Raw genomic sequence first — 27,783 nt, forward strand, 5'->3', positions numbered from 1 at the left:
TCTGGGAGCAATGTGTGATTGCAGCTGCAGTTCAAACCCCCACTAGCAGTTAAAAAGGAAGAAACAGCTGCAATCACACATTGCTCCCAGAAGCACGAAGCTGAAGCCTGAAGATGACGAATGAGACTTCGTCGAAACGTTACCAAGACACTTCCAATTTTACGCGGGAGAAAGCCCGAATAACCAAAGACCTACATACAAACACCCGCGAAAACCTCAGAATATATATACACACACACACATACACATACATGCATATATAATTTTTCTTACAAGATCAGTTTGATATGTGCTGCAGGTTTCTGATCTAATTATCATAAAATAAGGAAGTTGGATTTATTATTTTTCATCCATTTCAACCCCTCTTCAAATGCCCCCACTCATCAACCCCATTGATGTCGTGCCCCTGTGTCCTATGAGTGACTTGCATTTTTCAATTAACACTTGGAAGAGAGGCTGCTTAGACAAGTTAGCTCTTCCTATTTATGTTTGTAAGCTGTGAAATAACAAACTTCCAGCAATAACACCAATCAGATAATTATTTCCCTCCTTTGTCAGAGCAGGCACTCAGGGCTTGCTAGATACTTAATCCCTATTAATATCTAACTTTCATTTGCTAATGCCTAAACCAAGCAACTCTGGAGGTAGAAGGGAGGAAAGAGAAAATGCAGGGCTATGAAACTTGCTCAGCAAAGCCAACTGGTTTGTGAGTGCAATTCCAGACTCTGTCCTTGCTGTTCAGCTCAGTTTGGTGTGACCTAATGAAGAAGGGACCTCTGATGCTACAGGTCAGTGTTTTTCAACCTTGGTTCAGCCAGTGCCAGTGCCAGTGGTCACTGTAACAGCATTGCTAAAAAAGCATTAGGAGTTGTTAACCTAATCTTGGGTAGCTTCTTCACCGGTCATATTGAACTGCAAACTAAGGCATACAAAACTTTTGCCAGACCAATTCTTGAATACAGCTCATCTGTCTGGAACCCACACTGCATATCAGACATTAATACAATTGAACGGGTCCAGAGATATTTCACAAGAAGAGTCCTCCTCTGTTCGCAACAAAATACCTTATGCCACCAGACTCGAAATTTTGGGCTTAGACAACTTAGAACTTCGCCATCTTCTGTCTGACCTAAGCATAGTACATAAAATCATCTGCTACAACGTCCTACCAGCCAATGAATACTTCAGCTTCAACCAAAACAATACAAGAGCACACAATAGATACAAACTCATGGTAAACCGATCCAAACTAGACTGCAGAAAATACGACTTCAGTAACAGAGTTGTCAACGCCTGGAATGCACTACCTGACTCTGTGGTTTCTCCCACAAATCCCCAGAACTTTAACCTTAGACTGTCTACTGTAGACCTCACATACTGTAGACCTCACCCCATTCCTAAGAGGTCTGTAAGGGGCATGCATAATAAGGCCATTATTTTTTGTGAACAATTATCTACTTATTAAAAAGAAAATGAAACAGGCCTAAGGGTATCAGGCTGTTGGATGTCAGGGCCCAACTGCAGGAGCAATGGAGGATGGGGGGTGGGGGTGGGGGAGGAAAACATGACATATATGGAATGACACAGTGGTGAAATCAACATTGCACTGATGTTTGGTCAACTCTGTGCCTTTTGTATTTGTATGCACATTGCACTCAAGGATGAAAGGGGCAGAATTTGCCTTACAACAGTGCAATGATGTCATGCCACACTAATTATGCTGCAATCACCATTGCAATTCCACATTTTCAGATTTTTTAAAAAAATCAAAGTGTGGTGGTTTTTTTGGAAATACGACTTTTATTGCTATTGATGCAAGGTGGTAACTGTGACTGCCTTTCTTATTTATTTGTTAATTTTTTATCCCTCCTTTATTGCTTTATAAGTAACCCAAGGCAACAAACAAACAAACAAAGAATACAGCTCGCCTGTTTGGAACCCTCACCACATCTCTGACATCAATACAATTGAACGTGTCCAGAAATATTTTACAAGAAGAGTTCTCCATTCCTCTGAAAACAACAAAATACCTTATCCCACCAGACTTGAAATCCTAGGCTTAGAAAACTTGGAACTCCGTCGCCTTCGACAAGACCTAAGCTTAACTCACAGAATCATCTATTGTAATGTCCTTCCTGTTAAAGACTACTTCAGCTTTAATTGCAATAATACTAGAGCAACCAATAGATTTAAACTTAATGTCAACCGCTTTAATCTAGATTGCAGAAAATATGACTTCTGTAACAGAATCATCAGTGCTTGGAATACTTTACCTGACTCTGTGGTCTCTTCCCATAATCCTAAAAGCTTTATCCAAAAACTTTCTACTATTGACCTCACCCCATTCCTAAGAGGACCATAAGGGGCGTGCATAAGCGCACAAACGTGCCTACCGTTCCTGTCCTATTGTTTTTCTTTTCTTCTTCCTATATATATATATATTTGCTTATACTTCCTAATATTTACTCATATATATGTTTATATACTACATAGTCTTTTTGTATGATACTTACATATATTGTTGTGACAAAATAAATAAATAAATAAAAATAAAACATACGTAATGCTCCTTCCTCCTCTTTCCCCCACCCCATAACAACAACTCTGAGAGGTACATTGGATTGAGCCCTATCCCTTTTTCATGATATCTATCCATGTTTAAGTCTGCCAAAAACTATGCTGCCATACCAGTCATTGCCATCAACTTTCCTCCAAGGCAAAAGGTAACAAATTTCAAGCCATTTCTGCACCGTTTGAAGCTGTTTTGAAGAATATTTTAACACTGGTACAAACATGGGCAGCATAAGCCTGTATCACTCATGGGTTGGTGGTAAGACGAAGAGAACTTCATGGTAACTTGACAGAATGGAAGGAAGACAAGATGACTGTCTGCTATCAAAGGCCTTGTGAGGAAGAAGCTTCATAAACAGCTCCAAAGCCCAGGAGACAAATAAAGAGGAAAACAGAAAGATAGACAGCCCTAATGAGAAGAGGCAGCAGTTGAGAAAACTGCTGAGAGAAAGGCATTTATTTCCTTCCCTCAGACTGGTGTGAGGAAAAAGATTTTTAAGCCATTGTCTTAGTTGAAGTAAAGATTCAGAAGAAGAAAAGACTCCAGCCAGGAACAAACAAAGAGAAAAGAAGAAGAAAAAGTAAATGCTTTGACAGAACAGACATAGAAAGCATACACTCAAAAAAATGCAAACTCTTCATCAATTCCAGTACTTTGGGTCTAATAGCCTACCTCAACATGGTTATTGGTGGTTCAAAAATAGACCCCTGGCTATCAATTTGTGCTGTGGTTAGTTCTAAGCAGGGCCATGGTTCCCCCTAAATTTGCTTAAATTATGATTTGCCCAAAGCATGTATAACTTCTCCCCTGATTCATACCTAACTTTTTAACTCAACTTGTGATATAGGTTGATATATACTGCTCAAAAAAATAAAGGGAACACCCACACAACACAAAGTACTGTATTTAATAAGAATATTTCATTCCTTCAGATCTAGAATGTCTTACAGTATACAGTAAAAGGAACACAAAAATACTGTAAGACATCCTGTTCCCTTTATTTTTTTGAGCAGTGTATATGCTTCCCCTTAATTCTCCTTACCTTACCAGACTTAATTCTCTTCCTATGATATTTTAGTGCAACATAAAAGTTTTTTTCAGCAATTCTATACAAGCCAGACAAATGTGCAGGTTATTTTTCTTGAGTTGGTTGAATTTGCAACCTAAAAATGCAAACTGACAGAGAAGCATGTGCCAGCTGTTCTTCAACTAAAACAATGGTTTTAATAAGATATGAATAATTGTGAGTAAAATGTTTGCATCAACGCCAATGGCCATTTTGAGATAGGGGCAGAAAACAAGTCGAAAGGGGATTGAGAAGTCCCACGCATGTTCAAGGAGTGAAAAATCTATGTATAGGGAGAAAATCCTGATACAAAAGATGGCTTTTATATTATACGACATGAAATGTGGGTGTTGAGCAAAAGGGTTGATTAGGAGATGGGATATAAAAGAGCAGCGCTGAGAGATTTTAAAGGGTGAAGAGCTAAATAGCATAAATAATAGAAACAGATAAAAAAAATGCAGGCCACTTACGTTTCAAATGGTATTTTCATTTGGGGCCTTGAGAAGGGCAGGAGGCAGCTGAATGAGAAGAAAAGCCACAGGAGCATCCTCTGTGTCCAAATTATCGGCAGCAAAATCAGTTGCGTAGACAGAAGGTTTACCCCATTTCTTTCCTTTTAAGTTGTTCCTGGTTCCAGAGAATGAGTCTCCAACTTCATGGTTTGCTGGGATGAAGCTTGAATCAGGGTAGATGTAGAAGCATCTAACCCTTCATGCTTTTATCCTCGTGTCCTTTCTCCTTCCTCTTTTTAGATGGGCAACAGCTTCCTGAGAAGACCACTAGAACCTTCTGGGTTGGATTAGAATCTCAAGGAACACTCTGCTCCATAGCTATGAAGGGTATCAAAGAGAGGCTAGTATCTATACCCTGTACGAATGGCAACCTAGAAGGGGAACTCCGTAAACAGCAAAAGCCACGGGATATACATAATCCACTGCCGGCCTTTTAATCCCCTCATATACCAGAAGCAGCTGCAGATTTAAGGAACTGGGCTGAGATAAAATCAGCCAGGATTACTCTAATTTCTGGAGACACGATGCATCAATCTGTCCTTTCAGAGCCCAGAACTTGCCAACTTTAAGTCTTTTTTTTAAAGCAGCATGGCATCACAATTTCACAACTTTAAACAAACCTCCTGACTTTTGATGCATCCAAAGAATCTTTAGCTCCCAATTTTATGGAAGGCTTTGTCTTGTGTTACCTACCGGTACTATATTCCCTGCTCTGCTCTTTGAATCCAATTTATTTCTTGGCTTCTGGTGTTTTCCCATCACCATGAAAATATGAAATATATTGAACCCCAAATCCTATTACCCAGGACAGTCTGATTAAAAGAGAGAATTTAGGTCAGGCACACGGTATTGATCATTATCCTGACATTTTGCATTATATTGTTTTCTGCTCTATTGTTTGCTGCTTTGGGGTTCCCCTCAGGAAAAAAAGCTGGTGGACTGTAAACTATGAAAACAGACACATTAATGCAAAAAGCATGAGAAACAGGGTGAGAATGATCATAATTTTAATTAGTTTAGAAGCAAGAGGGAATTGGCACATGCAATGACCCTCTACCACTAGACATGCAAAATTACTGGACATTCTGGGGAAGTGTGAAATGGGAGCAAGATACTACCTTCAGAGCTATCAATTCTGAACTACAAAACCTCAGAGACAGCAAAGACATATAGCAAACTGTAGCTCTTTGCTGTCATCCAATGCTCATCCAGATTGGGGCAGCCCACATCATAGTTGCTCGCTCTTCAAAGACGTTGACAATCCAGTAATATTTCTGTAAGATTCATTGTTCACTATATCTGTGAGAGTATTTAGAGGCTAGTCAAGAACGGGAATGGAATTGATCAACTCACCTGCTCACACAGTACAAAAGGCTAGACCAAACTTTCTCTCAGATTGATCTGAGCAGAATAGAGTCTTGGCAAGAATTCTTTTGGATTTCACTTAGCAGAGAGACTCATTCTGAAGTGAGAAACTATAATAGTACAGTATGTGGGAATGACTGTGGGAGACATAAGGAAAATCTGCAGCCTAGGCAACAGTCTGATAAGTGAAATTTGAGCCCAAAGGAGGAGGGATGGCAAAAGCATCTCAGAAGCAGAGGTGGGTTTCAGCAGGTTCTAACCAGTTCTGGAGAACTGGTAGTGGAAATTGTGAATAGTTCGGAGAACCGGTAAATACCACCTCTGACTGGCCCCACCCCCATCTATTCTCTTGCCTCCCGAGTCCCAGCTGATCGGGAGGAAATGGGGATTTTGCAGTAACTTTCCCCTGGAGTGGGGAGGGAATGGAGATTTTACAGGATCCTTCTCCTGCCACTCACCAAGCCACGCCACGCCACGTCTACCAAAGCACACCTATAGAACTGGTAGTAAAATTTTTTGAAACCCATCACTGATCAGAAGGGATTCTCTATAGCTTTTGGAAGAGTAAAAGTGGGAGAAGAGGATACTTTCAGACTTGCAAGATTTTTTTAAGTAACCTTACAATAAAGATATAGCTTCCGCCGCGGGCTTAAAACATACTTATTTAATTGTGCAGGACTGAGCTAGATTTTAAATTTATGGGTTTTAAATTGGGTTTTATTTTTATATTTTTAATTCTTAATTACCGGGCTTTTAGAATAAGTTTTTTAATTGCTTTTATATTGTATTTATGTGTTTTTAAGTGCCTGTAAACCGCCCTGAGTCCTTCGGGAGATAGGGCGGTATATAAATATGATCAAATAAATAAATAAATAAATAAATTGTTTCAGGATGATACCTCAGTACAGATATTTCAGTACAGATAATACAATATTGATCATGGAAAGCAAGGAAGAGCTGGAGTGGCTAATTCTGAAAGTCAAAGATGAAAGTGAAAAATTTGGATTGCACCTTAACATCAAGAAAACAAAGATAATGATGATTGCAGAGAACCCACAGGTCATAGTGCAGACGGACAATGAAACCAATGAAACCATTGAAACTGTATTGAAAGCCCATCTTCCTGGGCTTTAAAATTCACCGCCGTGGTGGCTGCAGCCCTGAGATCAGAAAATATGTGACACTTGGAAAAACTGCAATATCTGGTATGAATAACATTTGGAAGAGAAAAGATATAAAACCTCCCAATCAAATGCAGATTAGTTAATGCAATGATAATTTCCAATTGCTACTTATTTGTACTCTATGACTATCATTAAGTGTTGCACCTTAGAATTCTTGATGAATGTATCTTTTCTTTTCTGTACACTGAGAGCATATGAACCAAGACAAATTCCTTGTGTGTCCAATCACACTTGGCTGATAAAAAGTTCTATTCTATTCTATTCTATTCTATTCTATTCTATTCTATTCTATTCTATTCTATTCTATTCTGGCTGTGAAACTTGGACTTTTAAAAAGGCAGATAGGAGAAGGATGGACATTGTTGAATTGTGGTGGTGGATATGACACATTCCATGAACTGCAAAAATCACAAACAAAGAAGTCTTAACTGAACCTCATCAAAAATATCACTCGAAGCCAAGATTGCCAAACAGAGGCTGTCATACTTTGGCCATATCATGAGAACTGACTCACTTGAAAAGTCAATTATGCTGAGAGTGATCAGTGGAAAAAGGAGAAGGGGCCACTTTAGTACAGCTAGCTGGACTCTATAAAAGATGACACCAGAATGACCATGGCAGATCTGAAGGAGGTGGTGAAAGACTGAGGGGCATGGTGAGTTCTGATCCATAGAGTGGCTGTGGTTTGAACATGACTGAATGCAGGATGACAAGTACCATATTTTTTGTACTATAAGATGCTCTGGACCATAAGATGCACCTAGCTTTTGGGGAGGAAAACAAGAAAACAAAAAACCTGCCTCTGCCTCCCAGCCCCAGCACGTGGCTTGTCAGAGCTGTGCTCCATTGCATCCATCACTAGTCAGCTAAGCAACAGCTGGATCCCGGCCTCCTGTAGCCCTGCCAATCAGCAGGCTGGCTGACCCGAAACGTCGCTATTGCTGCCTCCTTTGTGTTTGCTGCCTTCACCAGGGAACACTGGAGACTTCGCTGGCGTTCCCCGGTATTGCCGCCACATGCCGCCCCTTGCCGCCACTGCAATTCACCGCCATTGCCTATCGGCAGTTGGATTGGCCTCCCGGAATACTGCTGATCAGCTGTTCCAGATGGCGGGGATCGCCGCCACCTATCACTGCCACCTGTTGCTGCCACCTTACCGCCTATTGTCGTCACTTGCTGCTGCCGCCCAACATGAGCAACGGTGTTAGGTGGCGAACGATGGCCATGAGTGACAGCGAGCAGCTGCAAGGGGCGGCAACAACAGGTGGCAGCGATAGCTTGTGGCAATCCCTGCCACCTGGAACAGCTGATTGGCAGTATTTCGGGAGGCTGATTCAACCGCCAATAGGCGGCAACGTCAAACAGCGGTGGCGAGCGGCAGCAAGTGGTGGCGATAGACAGTGGCAACGACAGGTGGTGGCGGCGATAGGCAATATTCGCTCCATAAGATGCACAGACATTTCCACCCACTTTTTTAGAGGGGAAAAGTGTGTCTTATGGTACAAAAAATACAGTACACTAAGTGTGCTTATGTAAGGCTAACAGAAATATATTGGTGTGCCAACAGTCAGTTGACTGCAGAGATTTAAAAATCTAATGAAGAAATGAAATAATTAAATGGTCTCTTCTAAAAGGAACAGAAAATTCAACGTTAACCCACATACACAAAACAGCACCCCCACTGCCTCCCCTCCCCATGTAATTTTCCTCCTCAGCCCAACTGGGTTGTTCAACAAACTTGATCAAAATAAATATGTTTTGAAGGTCTCAACCTAGGAGGAGTGTAGAGGTGTAGGCAGAAGACAATTATTTCCCTACAAGAGGCAGAGTTGGAATTTTAATTTTATGAAGAGGGAGGGACACGGTTTGGGAGTATTTAGAGACATGAGTGCAGAATCTTAATGGATTTGTTTTACCTCTTCATGAATCATTTGTTTGATTATCAACTCTTTGAGACAGCATAGATTCCTGGAAAATTTGCCTCCATCTTGACCTTTCGGGTTTTCCAACCATACAGTCTCTGCCACTGTAATGAATCCATCCACTTTCCTGCTAGTTATCCTATTTATTCATTTAACAAATTTCTATGGTCACCCAACTCACACACAAGTGACTCTGGGCCACCTACAACATTAAAACCCACAATTTAAAAACCATTATCCTTTTCCTGTCCTTCCACGTTTCTCAGCATTATGGACTCCTTTTTTTCACTGTGCTCTTTGATTTTTTTATTATTAGAGCGTGTGAATCATTTGCATTTTCAGCTATCAGAGTAGCATCATAAACATTGCATGGGTTCTTGATTATTTAAAATAATCAGCATCATCTTCCATTCCAGCCTCCCAGAAAATATACTCAACATACAGGTTGAATAAATAATGAGAGAGCAGACAGTTATTATCTCGTTTCTTTGCCAACGAGAAGCAGTCTGTTTTGCCATATTTCATCTAGACTCTGACTTCCTTTCCAATGTACAGTTTTCGCATGAAGACATTAAGATGTTCTGGGAGTCCCATTTTCCTAAGAACATTCTATCACTTGACATATCTGGCACAATCAAAACCCTAATCAATGACTCACATTTTACCTATTTTATTATTTTGCCTCTTACCTTGCAAAAAAAAAGTAAAAAATAAAAAATTCAGTAATGCAATCTGGGGGTGTTTTGGCGTATGCAAAAATGGGCTGGGGTTGGGGGCGTTGAGCTACTCATCTAGGTATAGCGGGGTTTGAACATCCTTTGTGCAGGGTTACAATAGATTAATGCACGCTCTCTTCCACAACAGTGAAAATTGTTATTCTGTGCCATCACTTCACGTGGCACGAAAGACAGGATCCGTTTTGCTTTCTTCCCCATTTTTTCATGCCAGCTCATTTCCAGTGAAAAGGAACGTTAATTTTTTAAAAATGGTGTGTACCAGTTGCCCTGCTTTGTACTTTAAGAAGTGTCTGAAAGGCTGAATGGAGAAGCAAGAAATCCCAGGAGGAGGCTGAGTTAGTGGGAAGCATCCAAGGAGTCAGCGAATCATCAGCTTGAAAGCCTCCTCATTTTGTGTCCTCATCTGTCTTTTGCAAGGGGGAAAGAAAAGTCATGTTAATGAGATGTGAGTACCAACAAAATTGAAAGCCCATGCACAATGGAGAAAATACAAAGGGATTCAAAGTGGGCCTTTCTAAATATCTATGAATTATCTGTCTGAATACTAATAACTATCTGAATAACAGCAGAGGTATTTCTAAATGTGATCCTCCGGTTTGAAGTAACTCTTAAAGTCTCCTCCAAAAAGGATCAGGGAGGCATATTTTTTCCCCCTAAACCAGTAGTTCTCAACCTTTACTTCACCCCCTTTAAATACCTTTTGTGGCCACGGACTTCCAAGACTTAACTCAATATTTAAATCATAACATTTTTTTCAAGCCTTCATGGACCCCGTGATGACATTGCGCCCAGTGGTGAAATTCAATTTTTTTTACTACCGGTTCTGTGGGCTGGGCTTCGTGGGTGTGGCTTAATGGGCGTGGCAGGGGAAGGATACTGCAAAATCCCCATTCCCTCCCCTACTCCTAGGGGAAAGATATTACAAAATCTCCATTCTCACCCCACTCTGGGACCAGCCAGAGGTGGTATTTGCCAGTTCTCCGAACTACTCAAAATTTCTGCTACCAGTTCTCCAGAACCTGTCAGAACCTGCTGGATTTCACCCTTAATTGCGCAACTCCCCCCCCCCTTGGTGGTCCGTGCACCACAGGTTGAGAACTACTGCCCTATTGTCCCAAGTGAGTTATTGCCAAATCTGATATTATCATTTTCGTTTTTTTGTTTTTTTAAAAAAGCATTGGAAGTGTAATCTTTAAGGCCAGTCATCCACATATACATATCAGGAAAGCCGCTGTAGCTATAGTTGTCTGATCCACAAGATGAATCACAAAAGGTATGGAATTGTTGCATAAAATAGCTGTGAAAGGACACCATTTTCTGCCATTTCTGTCAGGGGTGGGATGGAAGAGTAGCCAATTTTATGGCGTATCGACAGCAAAACACACAAAATGACAATAGCTAGGTTCTATTAATCTATTGATTAGGTAAGCCACAACTGCCTAGATTTGCACAACTTCTTAAGCCATAATCACAGTACATAAATTGGAATGACTAGATTTCTAAACATACAGCTAAACAAATGGCTCTATGGCTTAGTGTGTTGGGTGTTTTATCTACTTGACCCAACAACTTGGGTCAAGTAGATAAAATAACCCGTTCTGCAGCTGCAATAGCAGCAGATTTAATCCCATACTTAAAACTGCAGGATACTGTATGCAAAGATGAAACAAATTGCTTAACTGAGGTAAACTGAAATATGTGAGGAAAATATTGTGATAACACTAGTTAGAATTTCATCATCTCATCTCATCTCATTTCATTTCATTATTTCATGCCATGAGTGACATTTGCTAAAGAAATTAAATGCTACGGTAAAAAAACCTGCATCTGTAAATTTTCTTTCCTCCTCGTCTTACTCTTGAAAGACGCTATTGTACTACCCCATTCAGTTAACTAATGAAGGAATGCTCTAGATCAGGGGTGTCAAACTCATGTCATCATGGCGGTGTCATGTGACATATCAGGACTTCCCCACCCTTCGCGACGCTTTCAGTTCCTCTCCTCCTCCCCATATTTCTGTTGTACAATTCTCATCTTTCTAATTCAGACCAATAATAATAATATAATATAATAATATAAACAATAACAATCCAGCATATGGGAGGGGGATTAAAAATGTATAGGTGGTCTTGATTTATCAGCATAATGCAGCCCCCCTGTTATAGTTTTCAGAGTTTGTTGCAAAAATCAAATCCAGAAAGCACACACAGGCAGACTGATGCAGCAGGATTCATTAACTTCTTTATATACATATAATACATGAAGATAAATGTACAATACCAATATAGATTCTTCTTCAACATAGTAGCAGTTACAAGCAAAACACACAGGCAGCAGTACAGCAGAGATGCAAGCCCAGACAAGTTTGCGGCTTCAGAGCTCAGAGCTTAATGCAGAGCCACCCCAGGCTCCTTCCAGTTTCAGTTTCAATTCAGCAGAGCAGACCTCATTGGCTGACCTGTTACCATGTCTATCCAAGCAGTCCCCATTGGCTGACTTAGTTGCTATGCCTATTCATTGGCTGACCTTGTCACCATGTCTTCCCAGTCACGAACTATATGCACTGACAATACTTGCAAGTCATAAGGGTCATTAAGCAATGTGACTATGTGACCTCCTTGCTTAATGACCCCCCACTCCTGTTTTCTCCCAGTGGTTGTTAAACAACTGTGTGAGTTGTTAAGTGGAGCACAAGCTGCCTCAAGAATGGGGGAGGCCCTGGGAGGCCTAGCACAGGCCCAGCCCACTTGCCCAGGCCTCCCAATACCTCCTCACCCTGAGGCACCCCTTCTTCTTTTATGGCCCTCACAAATTTTGGGGAGCAATAAGACAGAAACTTGTTCCATGCACAATTAGCTACCTTGATGTCAGCTTAACTTAAAAAAAATAATAATCTCGTATGATAGATTGCTGTTAAGGCCAGAGAAGATCACTTATCCAAGCAGATTGGTCTGAATGTAATGTATACTAAGAAATCGATGGCAAGGGAGTCTCAAAATGGCAACTTGTTGGAGATGAAGGAGAAATTGTTTCACGTTTTTTCTTTCCTGACTAGAAAAAAAATCATTCATCATTATTATGAACTGTCAGAAACTTGGCAGAAGAACCATTTTCTTCTGAGGAAGCGATAAAGCTGAGCCAAGACTTTAAAATCCTCAAGATTATACCCTCTGAAAACCATTCATGGCTTTACAGTACTTAGTGACCAACGAGAGCAGCCAATCTGAATTTTCAGGTTTTAATTAAAGCTTAGTTTGCTGAATAATCTTACTTTTTCCTTATATCTGCTTTAAATTTCTGAACTTTTCTCTTTAATTCGGGAATTCAACAGTTTAGACTTTCATAATTCAAGAGAACAGCCTTTTCCGACCCTGCTTACTTTTTCCTTTATTACTGATCAATTGTTTAATCTTTTTTAACAGTTTCAGAACTACAAACTTCTAAGAGGGATAAGGATAGTTACAAATTATATCTGGCCAACACTGCGAGAATTGTTTAAGCAGATAGGGTAGCTTTGATTTGATTTGGTATTTTTCTTTTTTTCCTGAAAACCCAAAGAGAAACTTGGATAGAAAAGAAACTGGACATTTTGTATAGTTATACAACTAAGGATCTTACCAATCTCAAAACTGTTTATTTTAATTATTATCCTATTTGTATTATGAAACCTGGCTGGGTGACTATGGGTCAGCCTCTTTCTCTCAGCCCAAATCATCTCACAGGATTGTTTTTGTGGGGAAAATAGGAGGAAGAAGTGATGGATATGTTCGCTGCTTTGAATTATTTTTAAAAATAATAGACAGGATACAATTAAATAATGTATAAAAGTAATAAATGTGATAATAAATTTTAGTTCATTGTCTTGGAACCAGCTTGGTTTAATTTGCATGTCATCTGTTAAATTTTCTTTTCTTATGAATGTATCAGATATTTTTTTTTGTAAGCACAAGAGGGAGCTCTAATATAATGAATGTCTACTCAAGGTTTTCCACTTTGAAGTGAAACTTTTAAGACATTTGAACTGGGCAAATCTAAACAAGGTGGAAGTTGATGGAAATCGCTGAAACAGTCCTTTGCAAAAATAACTTCAGAGTTGGGATCACTTTGGAAAAGAAGATTTAGAAAGACAATGGAAAGTTTAAATAAAGCCTTTCTAGACTTGGATATGAATATCTCAAGAAGGCCCACAACTAAATGGCAAGCTTCTTTTATAGGCGCTCACATGCCTTGGAATTCACTTCCTCAATAGGAAATAAGCTCATGAGATAGTTAATACTGTATTGTAGTTATTGTTTCTCTTCATTTGTTATACATTTCACTATAAGAGCATATATAGAGCATGATACCTGATTTAGGTGCCTGTTTTCCAATATTATTTTAAGGAAGTTCACAGTAGAAGTACATCTGAAGTATGTCCTGGAGTTACACATTAGCATTATCAATTACACAGAACGAGGCATATGACAAGGTGATACAATATCACCTAGTCTCTTCTCACCCTGCATTAAAGAAGTATTTCGCAGATTAGGCTGGGCAAAGATGAAATAAAAATCAGTGGGGCCTTTATAAATCACTTAAGATTTGCAGATGACATTGTTGTTTTCACACGACCCAGAAGAGTTACAAAGATACATGCAAAACTGCACAAAGCAGGAGAACCATTTGGCTTGAGAATAAACCTGAAAAAGAACCAAGTTATGTTTAATAAATTCACCAAAGAAAGAAAGAAAATGTATCTGGAGAAGAACTAGAAGTAGTAGACCACTACATATACCTTGGCCAATGAAAAATATACCGTTTTTAATTTCTGTGTCTATATTATTTTTGTCATACTGTAGAAACTGATAATGTTTCTTTTATTTTCATAGCCACCTTTCCTGTCAAGATGTTGATCCTCATCTGCATCTAAAATATTTTACGGTACATTTTATGGAGATGTTGTTGGAGACCAATTATCCAAGTTGGGGGTCAAGCAGAGAATTAGTTCAGACTTGATACATAAAACATGAGAGCGCCTGAATGCCTTTGCGCCTTATCTGGTCTTTCTCAGATGAAAGCTCCCAGTCTTGGGAAATTCCTGTATTATAGGCAGAGACAATAAAGTAACTAGTTTGAACTCTACACGTGTCAGTCTGGTTGTTTGTACTTGACAGATGTTGATGCTCAGGACCTGAGTTACAAAGCTTGACATAAAAAACAAAAATTTACATATGAAGATACGTTGCCAACCATCATTAGCAATACATTTATATTATGTACATTTGAATCTGACATTGAGATCACAATACAGATAATCTTCCCTACAGAGGCCAAGAAGTTGTAAATCTTGTAACAAGTCATGTACTGGTTCATTTTGCAAATTTACAGCATAATAAATCTGATAAAAGTTTAAGCCTCAATGTACCCCAGGACTAATTTTTTATTTGATGTAAGACTATCATTTCTAATCTTTGGAAATATATAATGCAATCTTTGTTATAGATATAACGCTTTCCTCCCAAGGCAGCTAAACTTATTTCCTTTTACGCAAATAATGTTCTGTGTTCTATGCACTGAGATTAGGAAAATGAAGATAAGGGATTTTAATTTTGGAAGCTGCCCATAAATATAGATAAAAAAAGACTGGAATTTGCTCAGAGGCAGGCAACAAAGTTGATTATTACAAGTAGGTCTTTGAGAACAGAAGATGAAGCAGGTTGTTTCCTAAATAAATAAGAATAGGAAGGAACTGCTGATGGCATTCGAATTGACTTCTCAGAATCCTTAGAATAATCTTTCTTTGGAGAAATTTGGCAGAGGCAATATGGCCACTATCCAGGATCCTGCAAGAGCAAATTTTCTGCATGGGCACACATTAAGACCAAATAACCTTGGAGTTCTTAAATCTAAGAGGCAGTAGAAAAAAATACCTTTTATGGGTTGTTGTAAAAATATTACATTTATTTAGTTCTGTTTTTGGATTATTTCAAATAAACTAAACCAAATATACTAAAATGTGTAAATATATAAATAAATAAATAAAAGCTACTTCAAGAGTCAGATTTATTCATGAAATCATTTAATGGGGCCACTTTTGCATCTTTCCTGCCTTCTAACAATTCTCTAAAATTGGTGCTTGCTAATAGAATTGATCAATGGCAAGTATCATCTGATTTATAATTTAGTCTAATAATTTAAACTTTCCTTTTTGTTATGCCCAATGCCCAAGATAAAATGATTCAGCAATGGCAGGCAACCTGTGGCTGTGTCGTTTCTGTGAATTTTCTATTCCTAATCATTTCAGCCAACAATTTCATGGGAAGTTGATAGCAATTAGTGAATTGAGAGTTAGTGACAATATTTATCAATATATATGTAGACTGCCTAGGGAGGTGGTGGATTCTCAGTTGGAGGTTTTTAAACATTGCCAGCGTTGAGATTTAATTCAGGCTCTCATTTCTCAGAATGAAATATATTAGAAAGAGAACATATATTCCATTTGCTCAAGTATTAAAATATTAAAAGGGATGCCCGTGGTTCAGTGGCTAAGACACTGAGCTTGTCGATCGAAAGATCGGTGGTTCAACGGTTAGAATCCCTAGTGCCGCATAATGGGGTGAGCTCCTGTTACTTGTCCCAGCTTCTGCCAACCTAGCAGTTCAAAAGCATGTAAAAAATGCAAGTAGAAAAATAGGGACCACCTTTGGTGGGAAGGTAACAGCGTTCCATGCACCTTTGGCATTTAGTCATGCCGGCCACATGACCACGGAGACGTCTTCGGACAGGGCTGGCTCTTCGGCTTTGAAACGGAGATGAGCACCGCCCCCTAGAATCGGGAACAACTAGCACATATGTGCGAGGGGAACCTTTACAAGTATTAAAAAGCATGTGGCTCAGTGTGATGACCTTCAGAGTTCTCTCTCTCTCTCTCTTTTTTTGCTCCTCAACCCAAATTTGCTTCCTTGCAATTGAAACAATTTTGTTTCATATTCTGTCTTCTGCTCTGTCTTCTGCATACCACTATCATGCCTGCTTGCAATTTTTACTGCCCCAGGCTGAACTACCTAAAACTTCCACCTTTCCTCCTAAGCTTCTTCCTTAGGTTCTCCTCTCTGCACCTCAACTACTTCCTAAAACGAATGCAGTGCCCAGGATTTCTTGGTTGTGGTTGTTCCCCTCTGGAACAGGACACCTGTCATCTTCTCTGTCATTTTCCCAGTCTTAGAAATTCTGTGTGGAATTTCTGACATCTTGGTACTAACAAAAGCTATTCTTAATAATGACTCAATAAATAGTGACTCAATTCATAAAAAAAATGCTTTTATTTTCCTAATAGGGAACTTCCATTCATCACAGTAAATAATTTACAACTGACAAGCAGAATGAATAATTGATTTCAGATTTTAGGAATGTCTCATGTTAAACTACAGAGCCAGTTTGATGCAGGGGTTAAGGCTCCAAGAAACTGGGAGACTGTGAGTTCTAATCCTACTTTAGGCATCAATCCAGTTAGTGACCTTGGACCAGTCATTTCCCCCCAACTCTAGAAAGGAGGAGGAAAGGGCAAACTACTTCCAAAATCTTGCCAAGAAAACTGCAGGGACCTGTCCAAGAGATTACCAGGAGACAGGACTGACTGGTAGGTACACCTCTCTTCAAAAGAAGTAAACCATGTACTAAATTGGGTAACACTGTATCCTTTGGGTAATGGATTTATATCCAGTATATTTTAAAAAAACTAAACTCAATATTTAAAATGAAAAATCTCAAAAAGCACAATGCAGAAATGAGATGACACATAAATATTTGTTCTTCATTTTATTTTCTTTACAAATAGATCACCAAACCATTGCCCATCTGTTCATGGAACAATACAATAAAAAATGAAACTATTCATTCTTTGTCCTGGTTTTAATAATTTAAAACAATGCAGCCATCCCTTAAAAGAATTTCAGACAAGTGTTGGCCTATTTCTCACAGTTCCTCCGGATAGATTTGCTACAACTTTTACATTCCTGTACATTCCTTTTATGACTTGTGGATGTCAACTCCCAGAATGGCTCAGGAATTCTGGGAGTTGAAGTCCGCAAGTCATAAAAGGACCATGGTTCCCCACCCCTGCTGTAGAGGTTGGGAAGTTTGGGAATTATAATTTAATGCAGGTGGAAGGCAACAGTTTTATACATCACAAAGTAGGGATAGTGGAAACCACAAATTTATTTTTGAAGAGTTATAATTTTATAATCATTATAAAATAGAAAAGACCTACTTATAATTTCTTTTTTTTTTTAAAAAGGGAACAATCTTACGTCTTTCATAATTTGTGGATAAATTTGGGCTTCACTGCATTTGACATAATCCAAATGGCGTCTTTAAAAAAATCTATAGTTTAAACGGGAATGTTGTATTTCTCTTAACTGACTCTGGCTTTCAGATACTTTAGCAACTGGCGAGCTCTCATAAAACACAGAATAACAGACATAAAAATCTATGGCCTCTTGAAATCATGGCATATAAGTTTATTATGGTAATAAATCTTACCCTAATCTTTTTATGGCTATCAGATTGGGACTGAAAAATCCAGTGAAAATTTTCTGTACCCTTTTCCTGATGCCTGGATCTGATAGCCCTAAACCTTCTCTCCTTTGCCATAACTCAAGATATGAGCCCCATTTAAATAACATGAAAATCACTTTCCAGTTAAGTTACCAAGTTGCAGGGGATAGGGCCAGATGGTGTCTGTTTATGAGACACTGAAGTGATAGGACAAAAAGAACTGCTTAGAGTCTAGCCTAGAGTCTTCAAACGTGTTAACAAGGCTGATGTACTATATGCACTCATTATCTTTACTTGAGATACCAGATCTGGGGCACAAAAATTCAAATAATTGCTTGATGCTATCAAAGAGTTAAAGTTTTATTAAATGGTTTGCTGCCCTCCAGATTTGTGTAGCCCGTCTGCAGTAGCCCTACCTTCAAGAAATCCTCTGGGATCAAGTACACTTTGCTGATTTCTGAACAACTTGCTGGTAGTTCAGCTGATAGAAAATAAAATTGCAGCTCTACTGTAGAAATCATCTGTTTAAAAGTGGATACAACAAGACAACAGACCTATCCTGCCACCTGGTGGCCAATAAATATGTATTCGATATTTATTCTTTCTAAATAGTTCAAAGTAGAAAAACTTGTGACTTCTAGCAATAGGCATTCCCAGCCAAACTGTGCATACTCCAAAAAGAATTCAGAAGAAGCCTTCAGACCTTGTGCCACCCAGCAACTCTCTATTAATTGAGTATCTCCACTTTTTTTTCAGACTTCTGCCCAAGCCAGAAAAAAGGTGCTACTGCTTTAAGAGCTGAGGAGTGGTTTCCTGAAAGCGTTATCCTTTTTTCCCCCCCTTTCTCGCAGAAGCCTGGGAAAAGAACAAAATGTCTTTAACAAATAGCAAGTATTTTCTGCGTTCCTATGAAGTTTGAAGTACTTCTCTGAATAAGTTTTTGAAGCATGCAGGGCCTTTCAGTACCTACATAATTAATAGCCATTATACATTTAAAAACCCACCAAACCTGGAAAAACCCAAGCAACCGTATTGATCTTTATACAAGCCAGCATACCGTCAATGAAGTGGCATCCAGGTGGGAAGCAAAGGACAAAAAAAGCCCTGATGCAACACGTCCCATGCCTTGGGTACACACATCATGATATATGCACAGATGAAAGGGGAGGAGCTTGCAGATGACACCATTATAACTGTTTTTTGTTATTTTAATGAATGCAGTGGCTTTTGTAGAATCTACACCTTTTTTTTTTAAGGAGCCACAATATAAGTTATTTTGATGTTGTTTTCACACTGTAATCAGGAAGGCACTAATAATCCCATTTACTAATTTCTTCAAACAAGATACGCTTCCAATGAAGATAATTTAAAGTCTTGCGGGAGGTTAAAAACCTCTTCCGTTCTGTTGCTGTTCCAAACATGAAAACCAGGCTACATTTAATTAAAATGTTATGCTTCAGATGGGCTTTTTCAGTGCTGCTTTTCTCACGCTGCCTAGATAAGCATCATAGATGACGTTTAGGAAGTTGTCGTCATTCTGAAAACACAAACAACACATTCGTTAAAAAGAATCTCAAGGAAATCATTATGTCACTTTTTTTAAAAAAAACAACTCTGGGGGATGAGGATGTCAGCAGCTCTGATGAAGTAGCCCTAAAACACACACACTTATACACAGAGAAAACAGAATAAATAGACTCTCTGTGGAAAACAACATTAATTATTTAAACTACATACAGATATTCACAAATGCTAAAAAAAAAAATCCTGGCAAAAGTCACACACAGAACAGAACATACACACAAAGATCAGACAAATAATCCATGTGATTTTCTCCCTAACTTATCATGTTGTAAGCTACCCTGAGAGTGAGATGAGCAGCATATAAATTTAATAAATGAATACCTTTAAAAACATATGTGAATATGTTTTTACTGGGGGGATAGTATAACCAGGGATGGTATTCACTTACCTTCGCTACTGGTTTGCAAATGTGAGTGCGCACACAGGGTCTTCCATGCATGTGCGGAATGTCAAAAACAGGACATGATGATGTCCAGGCGGGTGGGCGGAGCCTCTTGCAGCCACCGCTACCAGTTTGCCCGAATCTGATAGAACTGGCTGAATACCACCACTAAGTATAACTATCATAGCTAGGCTGCAAAAATCCAGATTTAAGTTAAAATATTACATAACTCTCTGCTGCCACCATATAGTGCTCATCAAAAATTTTGCAGCCCAGATATAATAACCCTAGGCCTTGGGCAAAGCTTTGTTACTGTTTTTATTTTCTAAGATAGTCTAAATTTTTTAAGGAATGCCTCTGGCCTCATGATTTTAAAGGATGATATTTTATTTTTGGAATGCTAGCTTTCCATTTATTTATTTAAATAATACTTTTATTATGTGATGTTACCTGCTCGGAAAGTTATGCAAACATCATGAGAAGTCTTCGTGAATATGTTGATACTGATCGTCTCAAAAGTGCTTTTCCAAAAGGCAACTGGACTTTCTTGGGGTTTTTTTTCCTTGAAAACATTTCGCTTCTCATCCAAGAAGCACTTCAGTTCACTTCTTGAATGGGAAGCAAAACGTTTTCAAGGGGGGAAAAAAAGCAAACAGTTCCAGTTGCCTTTGGAAAAGCATCTTTGGGACAACCATGACTTAGATCAGGGGTGTTAAATTCACGTTGTCACGGCGGTATCATGTGACGTGTCGGGACTCCCCCACTTTGCTAAACCAGGCACGGGCATGGCCAGTATGTGATACATCCGGCCCGTGGGCTGGGAGTTTGACAGCCCTGACCTAGATGATTAAACATTTCCATAGACATCAGTACCAGTGGATACCCAAATGGAAACTCTAAGGATAATACTGGGAAATCCAAATTCTACTTCTCTTTTATAAACCTCATCGAGCAGACACAGACCAATCAGATGATGTTTTCTAGCTAATTTCATAGAATACATAATAGGAATATGTGGCTTTCCAAAACCAACTGTTGATTTCAATATATAAGAATTTTCTGCATGAACTATCAACAGCGTTATAACTGCATTGTAATTCCATTGTAGCATCTTACAATAGCAGTAAGACGACTACATTGTACAACTGATGCACAACAACAAAGTTTGCTTTCACGCCAAATCTTTTATCTCATATGTACAAACACCACAATCAACCGAAGATAGGTGGTTAAGAGTTGAGGATGTCCTACCTGAATCAGATGCAGAAGCGTTTCCTGTAGTTGTAACTTGGTTAATGGGTTGGTCTTTGGGATGGTTGCTTCTGAGTTCTGTAGAGGCAGAAGAAGGTTTGCTGATCCAGAAGTACTTTCTTGATTCATGACTGGCAGCCATCCACTTTCACTTGGTTTTGGCAGCTGTGGGGCAGTCTGGCTAAATACCATTGGGGACATCAGCAGGGATGGAGCTATAGTAGCGGGAATCCGCTGCGGGGAGATGACCTGCTCCCAATATACAAGGAATTATTTATTTATTTATTTATTTATTTAATTAATTAAACTTTTATACCGCCCTTCTCCCGAAGGACTCAGGGCGGTGTACAGCCTGCATTAAAACAATTTATATACACACTAAAATAACAATTAAAAAACTTATTCCATAAAGGCCGAAATTAAAACCGTCCAAATTGACCATATAAAATACCCAATAAAATACAATTAAAATTTAAAATTTAAGAATTTAAAAATTTAGCAATTAAAAAATCAGGCCAGTCCCGCTTGAATGAATAAATAAGTTTTCAGTTCCCGGCGAAAGGTCCGAAGGTCAGGTAATTGGCGTAAACTGGGGGGAAGTTCGTACCAGAAGGTAGCTGCTCCCACAAGGAAGGCCCTTCCCCTGGGGGCCGCCAGCCGACACTGCCTGGCGGACGGCACCCTGAGAAGACCCTCTCTGTGAAAGCGCACGGGTCGGTGGGAGGCATGTGGTAACAGCAGGCGGTCCCGTAAGTACCCGGACCCTAAGCCATGGAGCGCTTTGAAGGTGGTAACCAAAACCTTGAAGCGCACCCGGAAGACCACAGGTAGCCAGTGCAGACTGCGCAGGAGTGGTGTTACCCGGGAGCAACGTGGTGCTCCCTCAATCACCCGCGCAGCTGCATTCTGGACTAGCTGAAGTCTCCGAGTGCACTTCAGGGATAGCCCCATGTAGAGAGCATTGCAATAATCCAGACGAGAAGTGACAAGAGCATGAGTGACCATGCATAAGGCATCCCGGTCTAGAAAGGAGCGCAACTGGCGGACCAGGCGAACCTGGTAAAAAGCTCTCCTGGAGACGGCCGCCAAATGATCTTCGAACGACAGCCGTCCATCCAGGAGAACGCCCAAGTTGCGCACCCTTTCCGTTGGGGCCAGTGACTCGCCCCCAACAGTCAGCTCCCACTCGGTGGGAGCGGTGCCTCCCACTCCCAACCCCTCCAGCCGGCGCAGCAGGATACCATGGTCGATGGTATCAAAAGCCGATGAGAGATCTAACAGGACCAAGGCAGAGGAGCAACCCCTATCCCTGGCCCTCTAGAGGTCATCCACCAACGCGACCAAAGCTGTCTCCGTGCTATGCCCGGGCCGGAAGCCGGACTGGAACGGGTCTAGATAGGCAGCTTCCTCCAGGTACTGAGGAAACTGCCACGCCACCACACTCTCTACAACCTTCGCCACAAAGCGAAGGTTGGAGACTGGACGATAATTACCCAAAATAGCTGGGTCCAGGGAAGGCTTCTTGAGGAGGGGTCTCACCACCGCCTCTTTCAAGGCGGCGGGAAAGGTCCCCTCCATCAAAGAAGCATTTATAATCCCCCGGAGCCAGCCTCATGTCACCTTCTGAGTGGCCAGCACCAGCCAGGAGGGGCACGGGTCCAGTAAACATGTAGTGGCATGCAGTCTCCCCAGCAACCTGTCCACGTCCTCGGGAGCCACAGAATCAAACTCATCCCAAACAACATCAACAAGACGCACCTCAGTCATCTCATCCGGATCATCGCAATCTTGGTCCAAGCTATCCCGGAGCTGAGCGATTTTATCGTATAGATAACCGCTAAACTCCTCGGCACGTCCCTGTAAGGGGTCATCCCGCTCCCCCTGGTGAAGGAGGGAACGGGTTACCCGAAACAGGGCGGCCGGGCGGTTGAATTATACATTAATTCAATGACTACATGAACTCAATTCACAGACACACAAAGCAGAGGTTGATTAACACTAATCTCAGCATTAAAAACAATTAGGTTGAAGGAAAGAGGTTTTACTTTAATAAAAAGCAACCAATTTTCTGGATTGAAATCACCTTGAGAAGATAGTATCATATCTTGGAGGCAGCAATACTCTATAAAACTGGGATTACAGACTCATTTCTGCTTTGAAGAGTAGAACAAGGCTGAAGATGGTGGCCAACAGGGCCAACAACAGGCCAGGGCCAAATAACTTATTTAATTGGAGAAAGGCTACTTTTTGTTGTGATCCTCTGAAAATAGATTGGATGTATTCATACAAGAGGGATGCGGTGGCTCAGTGGCTAAGGCGCCGAGCTTGTCGATTGAAAGGTCGGCAGTTCAGCAGTTCGAATCCCTAGGGCTGTCTAACTGGGTGAGTTCCTGTTACTTTCCCAGCTTCTGCCAATCTAGCAGTTTGAAAGCACATAAAAAATACAAGTAGAAAAATAGGGACCACCTTTGGTGGAAAGGTAACAGCGTTCCATGAGCCTTTGGCGTTTAGTCATGCTGGCCACATGACCATGAAGATGTCTGTGGACAGCACTGGCTCTTCGGCTTTGAAATGGAGATGAGCACCACCTCCTAGAGTCGGGAATGACTAGCACAAATGTGCAAGGGGAACCTTTACCTTTACCTTTATTCATACAAGATGATGAACAACTAGAACTGTTGTGCCTCGCTCGTCCCCCTCTCCGCAGCTGGGCCCTTCTCATCTCCTGCCAGACACTGATAGTACAGAAGAATGTCCTGGCATGCCTCCAGCCCCCAGTCCTGGCACCATGCCTGGACAGTCCGAGCAAGACGAATGGCCTGACATGCCTCCAGCCCCCAGTCCTGGCACCATGCCCGGACAAACGGAGCAGCTGGGCCCCTCCCCCACAGCATGTGAGCCTGGGGAATGTGAAGCCAGTCACGAGCTGGAATTGCCGACAGCTGGAGGCTGGAGAGACCCACGCTTCCGGAGAGTGGAGAGGCGATGTCAGCAAAAGGAAGGGAGGGGCAGGCCTGGATAAGTGCTGAGTCATGGAGCCACACCCCATGGCCTATATAAAGGATCTGCTTTCTGGCATTCTTTGAGTCAGGCAAAGTCTAAATTGGATTGCTGAAGTCACATCCTGGTCTCCTGCCTGCCCTGAGAACTCTGACAGAACTTTGGCAAAGCTGCTGAGGCACGCTTGATACGGACTTTCCCGACCCGGCCGTCAGAGGAGGAGTGGGACACGACAAGAACACAAATAGGTGACAGAAGCATTTCTTGGCTAAGAGGACATGTTAGATACAGTCAGTCCTTGACTTACAACTGCAGTGGAGTCCAAAATTTCTGTGGCTAGGTGAGACAGTTGCTAAGAAAGTTTTGCTTCATTTTATGACCTTTTTGCCACACTTGTTAAGTGAATCACTGCAGTTGTTCAGTTAGTAACACAGTTGCTAAGTGAATTTGGCTTCCCCATTGACTCTGCTTGCCAGAAGATTGTAAAAGGTGATCACATAACCCTGGGACAATGTAACCGTCGTAAGTATGAGTCCTTTGCCAAGCATCTGAATTTTGATCATGTGACCATGGGGATGCTGCAACAGCATAAGTGTGGAAAAGCAGTCATAAGTCACTTTTTTTCAGTGCCATTGTAACTGTGAGAAATCATTAAATAAACTGTTGTAAGTCGAGAACTACCTGTATAAAGGTGGCTGCCCTATATGTCAACATTAGATTATAAGTATAAGCCATGACAATAATTCATCCGGCTGTGGATTCTACTGTTGTAGCAGTTTTGACATCTAAATACTCTTAACATGTCAACAAAGGCCAAACTGCAGCTTTGGATATCTGGGATTGCAGTCTAGGACAGGGGTCTCCAACCTTGGTCCCTTTAAGACTTGTGGGCTTCAACTCCCAGAGTTCCTCAGCCAGCTTTGCTGGCTGAGGGACTCTAGGAATTGAAGTCCACAGGTCTTAAAGGAACCAAGGTTGGAGACCCCCTGGTCTAGGATGCTGAAATTCTCATACTAACATGAGCTATCCAGCCAATAATGTTTAGGCTCAAGAGTACCGGGGGAAAAAAAATACAAATTGCAAAGATTTCGAAAGAACAAAAAAAATCATTTCCAAGATGCTGTTCTTCCCTTTTAAGAGTCAAACGTGGACACCTTCGCTGACATTTACATTCTGCGCTTTGGATGGTGCAAATTTTATGTTTTCAATAAAACCTATACAGTATAAGTAAATATAATTTGCACAACTCTGCCCAGTGTAAGGAAATCTGTCAGTTATTGGGCATGGTATGAACTATGCAGAGCAATATTGACCTCACCATGACAGGGACTATTCTGGTTTTTGACCTTTTGCAGTCATTGTCCATACCCTTGGAAACAGTGCTTAAGACTTGTAAGAATTTTAAAAATCCAAACTGAATAAAATTTGAGTTTCATAAAATAGCACTCTCTGAATTAAAGGGAATACAAAATGCTACAACTTTCTAATGTACATAAATGCAGCAGAGGTGAGTTTCAGCAGGTTCTGACCAGTTCTGGAGAACTGGTAGCGGAAATTTTGAGTAGTTCGGAGAACCGGTAATAAAAATTCTGACTGGCCCGGCCCCCGTCTATTCTCTGCCTCCCAAGTCCCAGCTGATCGAGAGGAAATGGGGATTTTACAGTATCCTTCCCCTGGAGTGGGATGGGAATGGAGATTTTACAGTATCCTTCCCCTGCCACGCCTAAGCCACACCCACCAAGCTATGCCACGCCTACCAAGCCACACCCACAGAACCGGTTGTAAAAATTTTTGAATTCCCCCCCCATTTACATATTCATGCCTTATTTTATATATTAGATTTATACCCTGCCTTTCGTTTAAGGACTCAAGATGATGTACGTACCATTTTCTCCTATTTTTACATCTACGCAAAGTCAGTTTCTGTGCTTGGGGGCAGACTACAATTTGGGTCTGTGTCTCTAATGCCAGGCTAAGACCTTAACCAAGCAATAAATAAATATATCCCACACTATCTCTAAGAAAACAGCTGGTTTTAGAGAGAAGATGTCTGAAATTAATTTGGATTTTGCAGATTCCTAGCTAGCTTTTGTTCAGCCTGTTGAATTTCAAGAAAGTGATTGCATTATGACCCTAATTCTTGGATATCAGCATTTAAGATCGATCTATATCTATCTATGTCTGTCTGTCTGTCTGTCTGTCTGTCTGTCTGTCTGTCTATCTATCTATCTATCTATCTATCTATCTATCTATCTATCTATCTATCTATCTATTTATCTATCATCAAGAATTAGGGTCATAATGCAATCACTTTCTTGAAGTTCAACAGGCTGAACAAAAGCTAGCTGGGAAACTGCAAAATCCAAATTAATTTCAGACATCTTCTCTCTAAAACCAGCTGTTTTCTTAGAGATAGCGTGAGGTTTTTCATTTGTCTACAAAAGGCAGTATTTCCTCGACTACATCAAACCAAAGACTGATGGAAGGTTTAAAAATTCAAAAATATTAAATGTTGCTGTACTAATGCATTCAGTCATAGAGTCCAAGATGCCAAGCATCACGTTAAATTAAATGAGAAAGTGCATTAGTTGCCGAATCTGGTCTTTGATACGCATTTCAATTCATTAGACAGTGTTAATTCATTTTGTCTAAAGACCAGGATTGGCTGCCTATGGCCTCCAGTTACATATTTTGGCAGCACCTGCTGTGTTATGAACTACAGCCTCTTTTGGAAAGCAGGTTGTGTATCACACCACATTATCATGGTCAGAACACTGGGAGACAGCAATGAAATACCACACAGATGGCCGGCTCATCCTACTGACCCCTGCTGACAAGAGACAAATTTTGTAATTAAAGAAGAAAAATTGATAGGCAGCTTTAGCTAGAAAAGCATTTCTTTCGGCCTAAGAATGTTTGAAAGGTTATCAAAACATAGGAATATTTTGATTTTTTTTCTTATCCTGCCTTTATTACAAGTAATTCAAGACAGTGAACATACCCTCATTTCCCCACAACAATAACCTTGTGAGGTGGGCTGAGATGAAGTAACTGGCCCAAAGTCACCCTGCTGGCTTTTATGGCTGAAACAGGACTAGAACTCACAACCTCCTGGTTTATAAGCCAGCAGCTTAACCACTGGGCCAAACTGGTTTTCCACTACACACAATATTCCACCACAACCCAGGCAGAGTAATGGATGCAGGGGCTCTTCATGTATGATAGAGAAATTTTAACCTGGGAGATATATGGGCATTCAGGAATGAATTTTCAGGAAACTACTTATACATTTTTTGTACAAAAAAAGAAAAAAAACCCTGAATTTGTGGTTTATGTTTTGATGATTAGACAGCATAGATTATAGAAAGAAGAGAGTCATGATGTAATTTAGAGATTAAAATATAAAATACTGTAACTGCTATGAAGATAAGAAGCCATTTCTTGTATCTTTTTAATATCTTTTTTAACCTTCCTTCCATTTTTTTGCACTTTTTCTTTTATTCTCCCTGTCTCTTTCTTGTTCTACTTTAGTTTGTCAGTTCTTACAATTGTTAAAACTTAAATAAAAACTATATTTAATACCCCATAGTACAGCCAGATCTACAGTACAGATCTCTTACCCAAGGTCTTCTGATTTCAAGTGATAGTTCTTTTAAATTGTCCCTCAAAAAAA

At 40.3% G+C, this 27,783-nt stretch overlaps 1 protein-coding gene across 1 annotated transcript in view; it reads right to left on the reverse strand.

Annotated features, from left to right (window-relative positions):
* Nucleotides 1-16,668: 16,668 nt before the first annotated feature.
* DCP1B (decapping mRNA 1B) overlaps nucleotides 16,669-27,783 on the reverse strand; it is a 62,164-nt gene continuing 51,049 nt past the window's right edge. The window contains exons 8-9 of the mRNA XM_058191894.1: nucleotides 21,111-21,359; nucleotides 16,669-19,430 (exon numbers count right to left, since the gene is read on the reverse strand). Of these exons, the coding sequence (XP_058047877.1) occupies nucleotides 19,350-19,430; nucleotides 21,111-21,359 (330 nt within the window). The 3' untranslated portion in view covers nucleotides 16,669-19,349. The remainder of the gene's footprint in view (nucleotides 19,431-21,110; nucleotides 21,360-27,783) is intronic.

Source organism: Ahaetulla prasina, chromosome 7 (assembly GCF_028640845.1).
Source record: "Ahaetulla prasina isolate Xishuangbanna chromosome 7, ASM2864084v1, whole genome shotgun sequence".
NCBI lineage: Eukaryota > Metazoa > Chordata > Lepidosauria > Squamata > Colubridae > Ahaetulla > Ahaetulla prasina.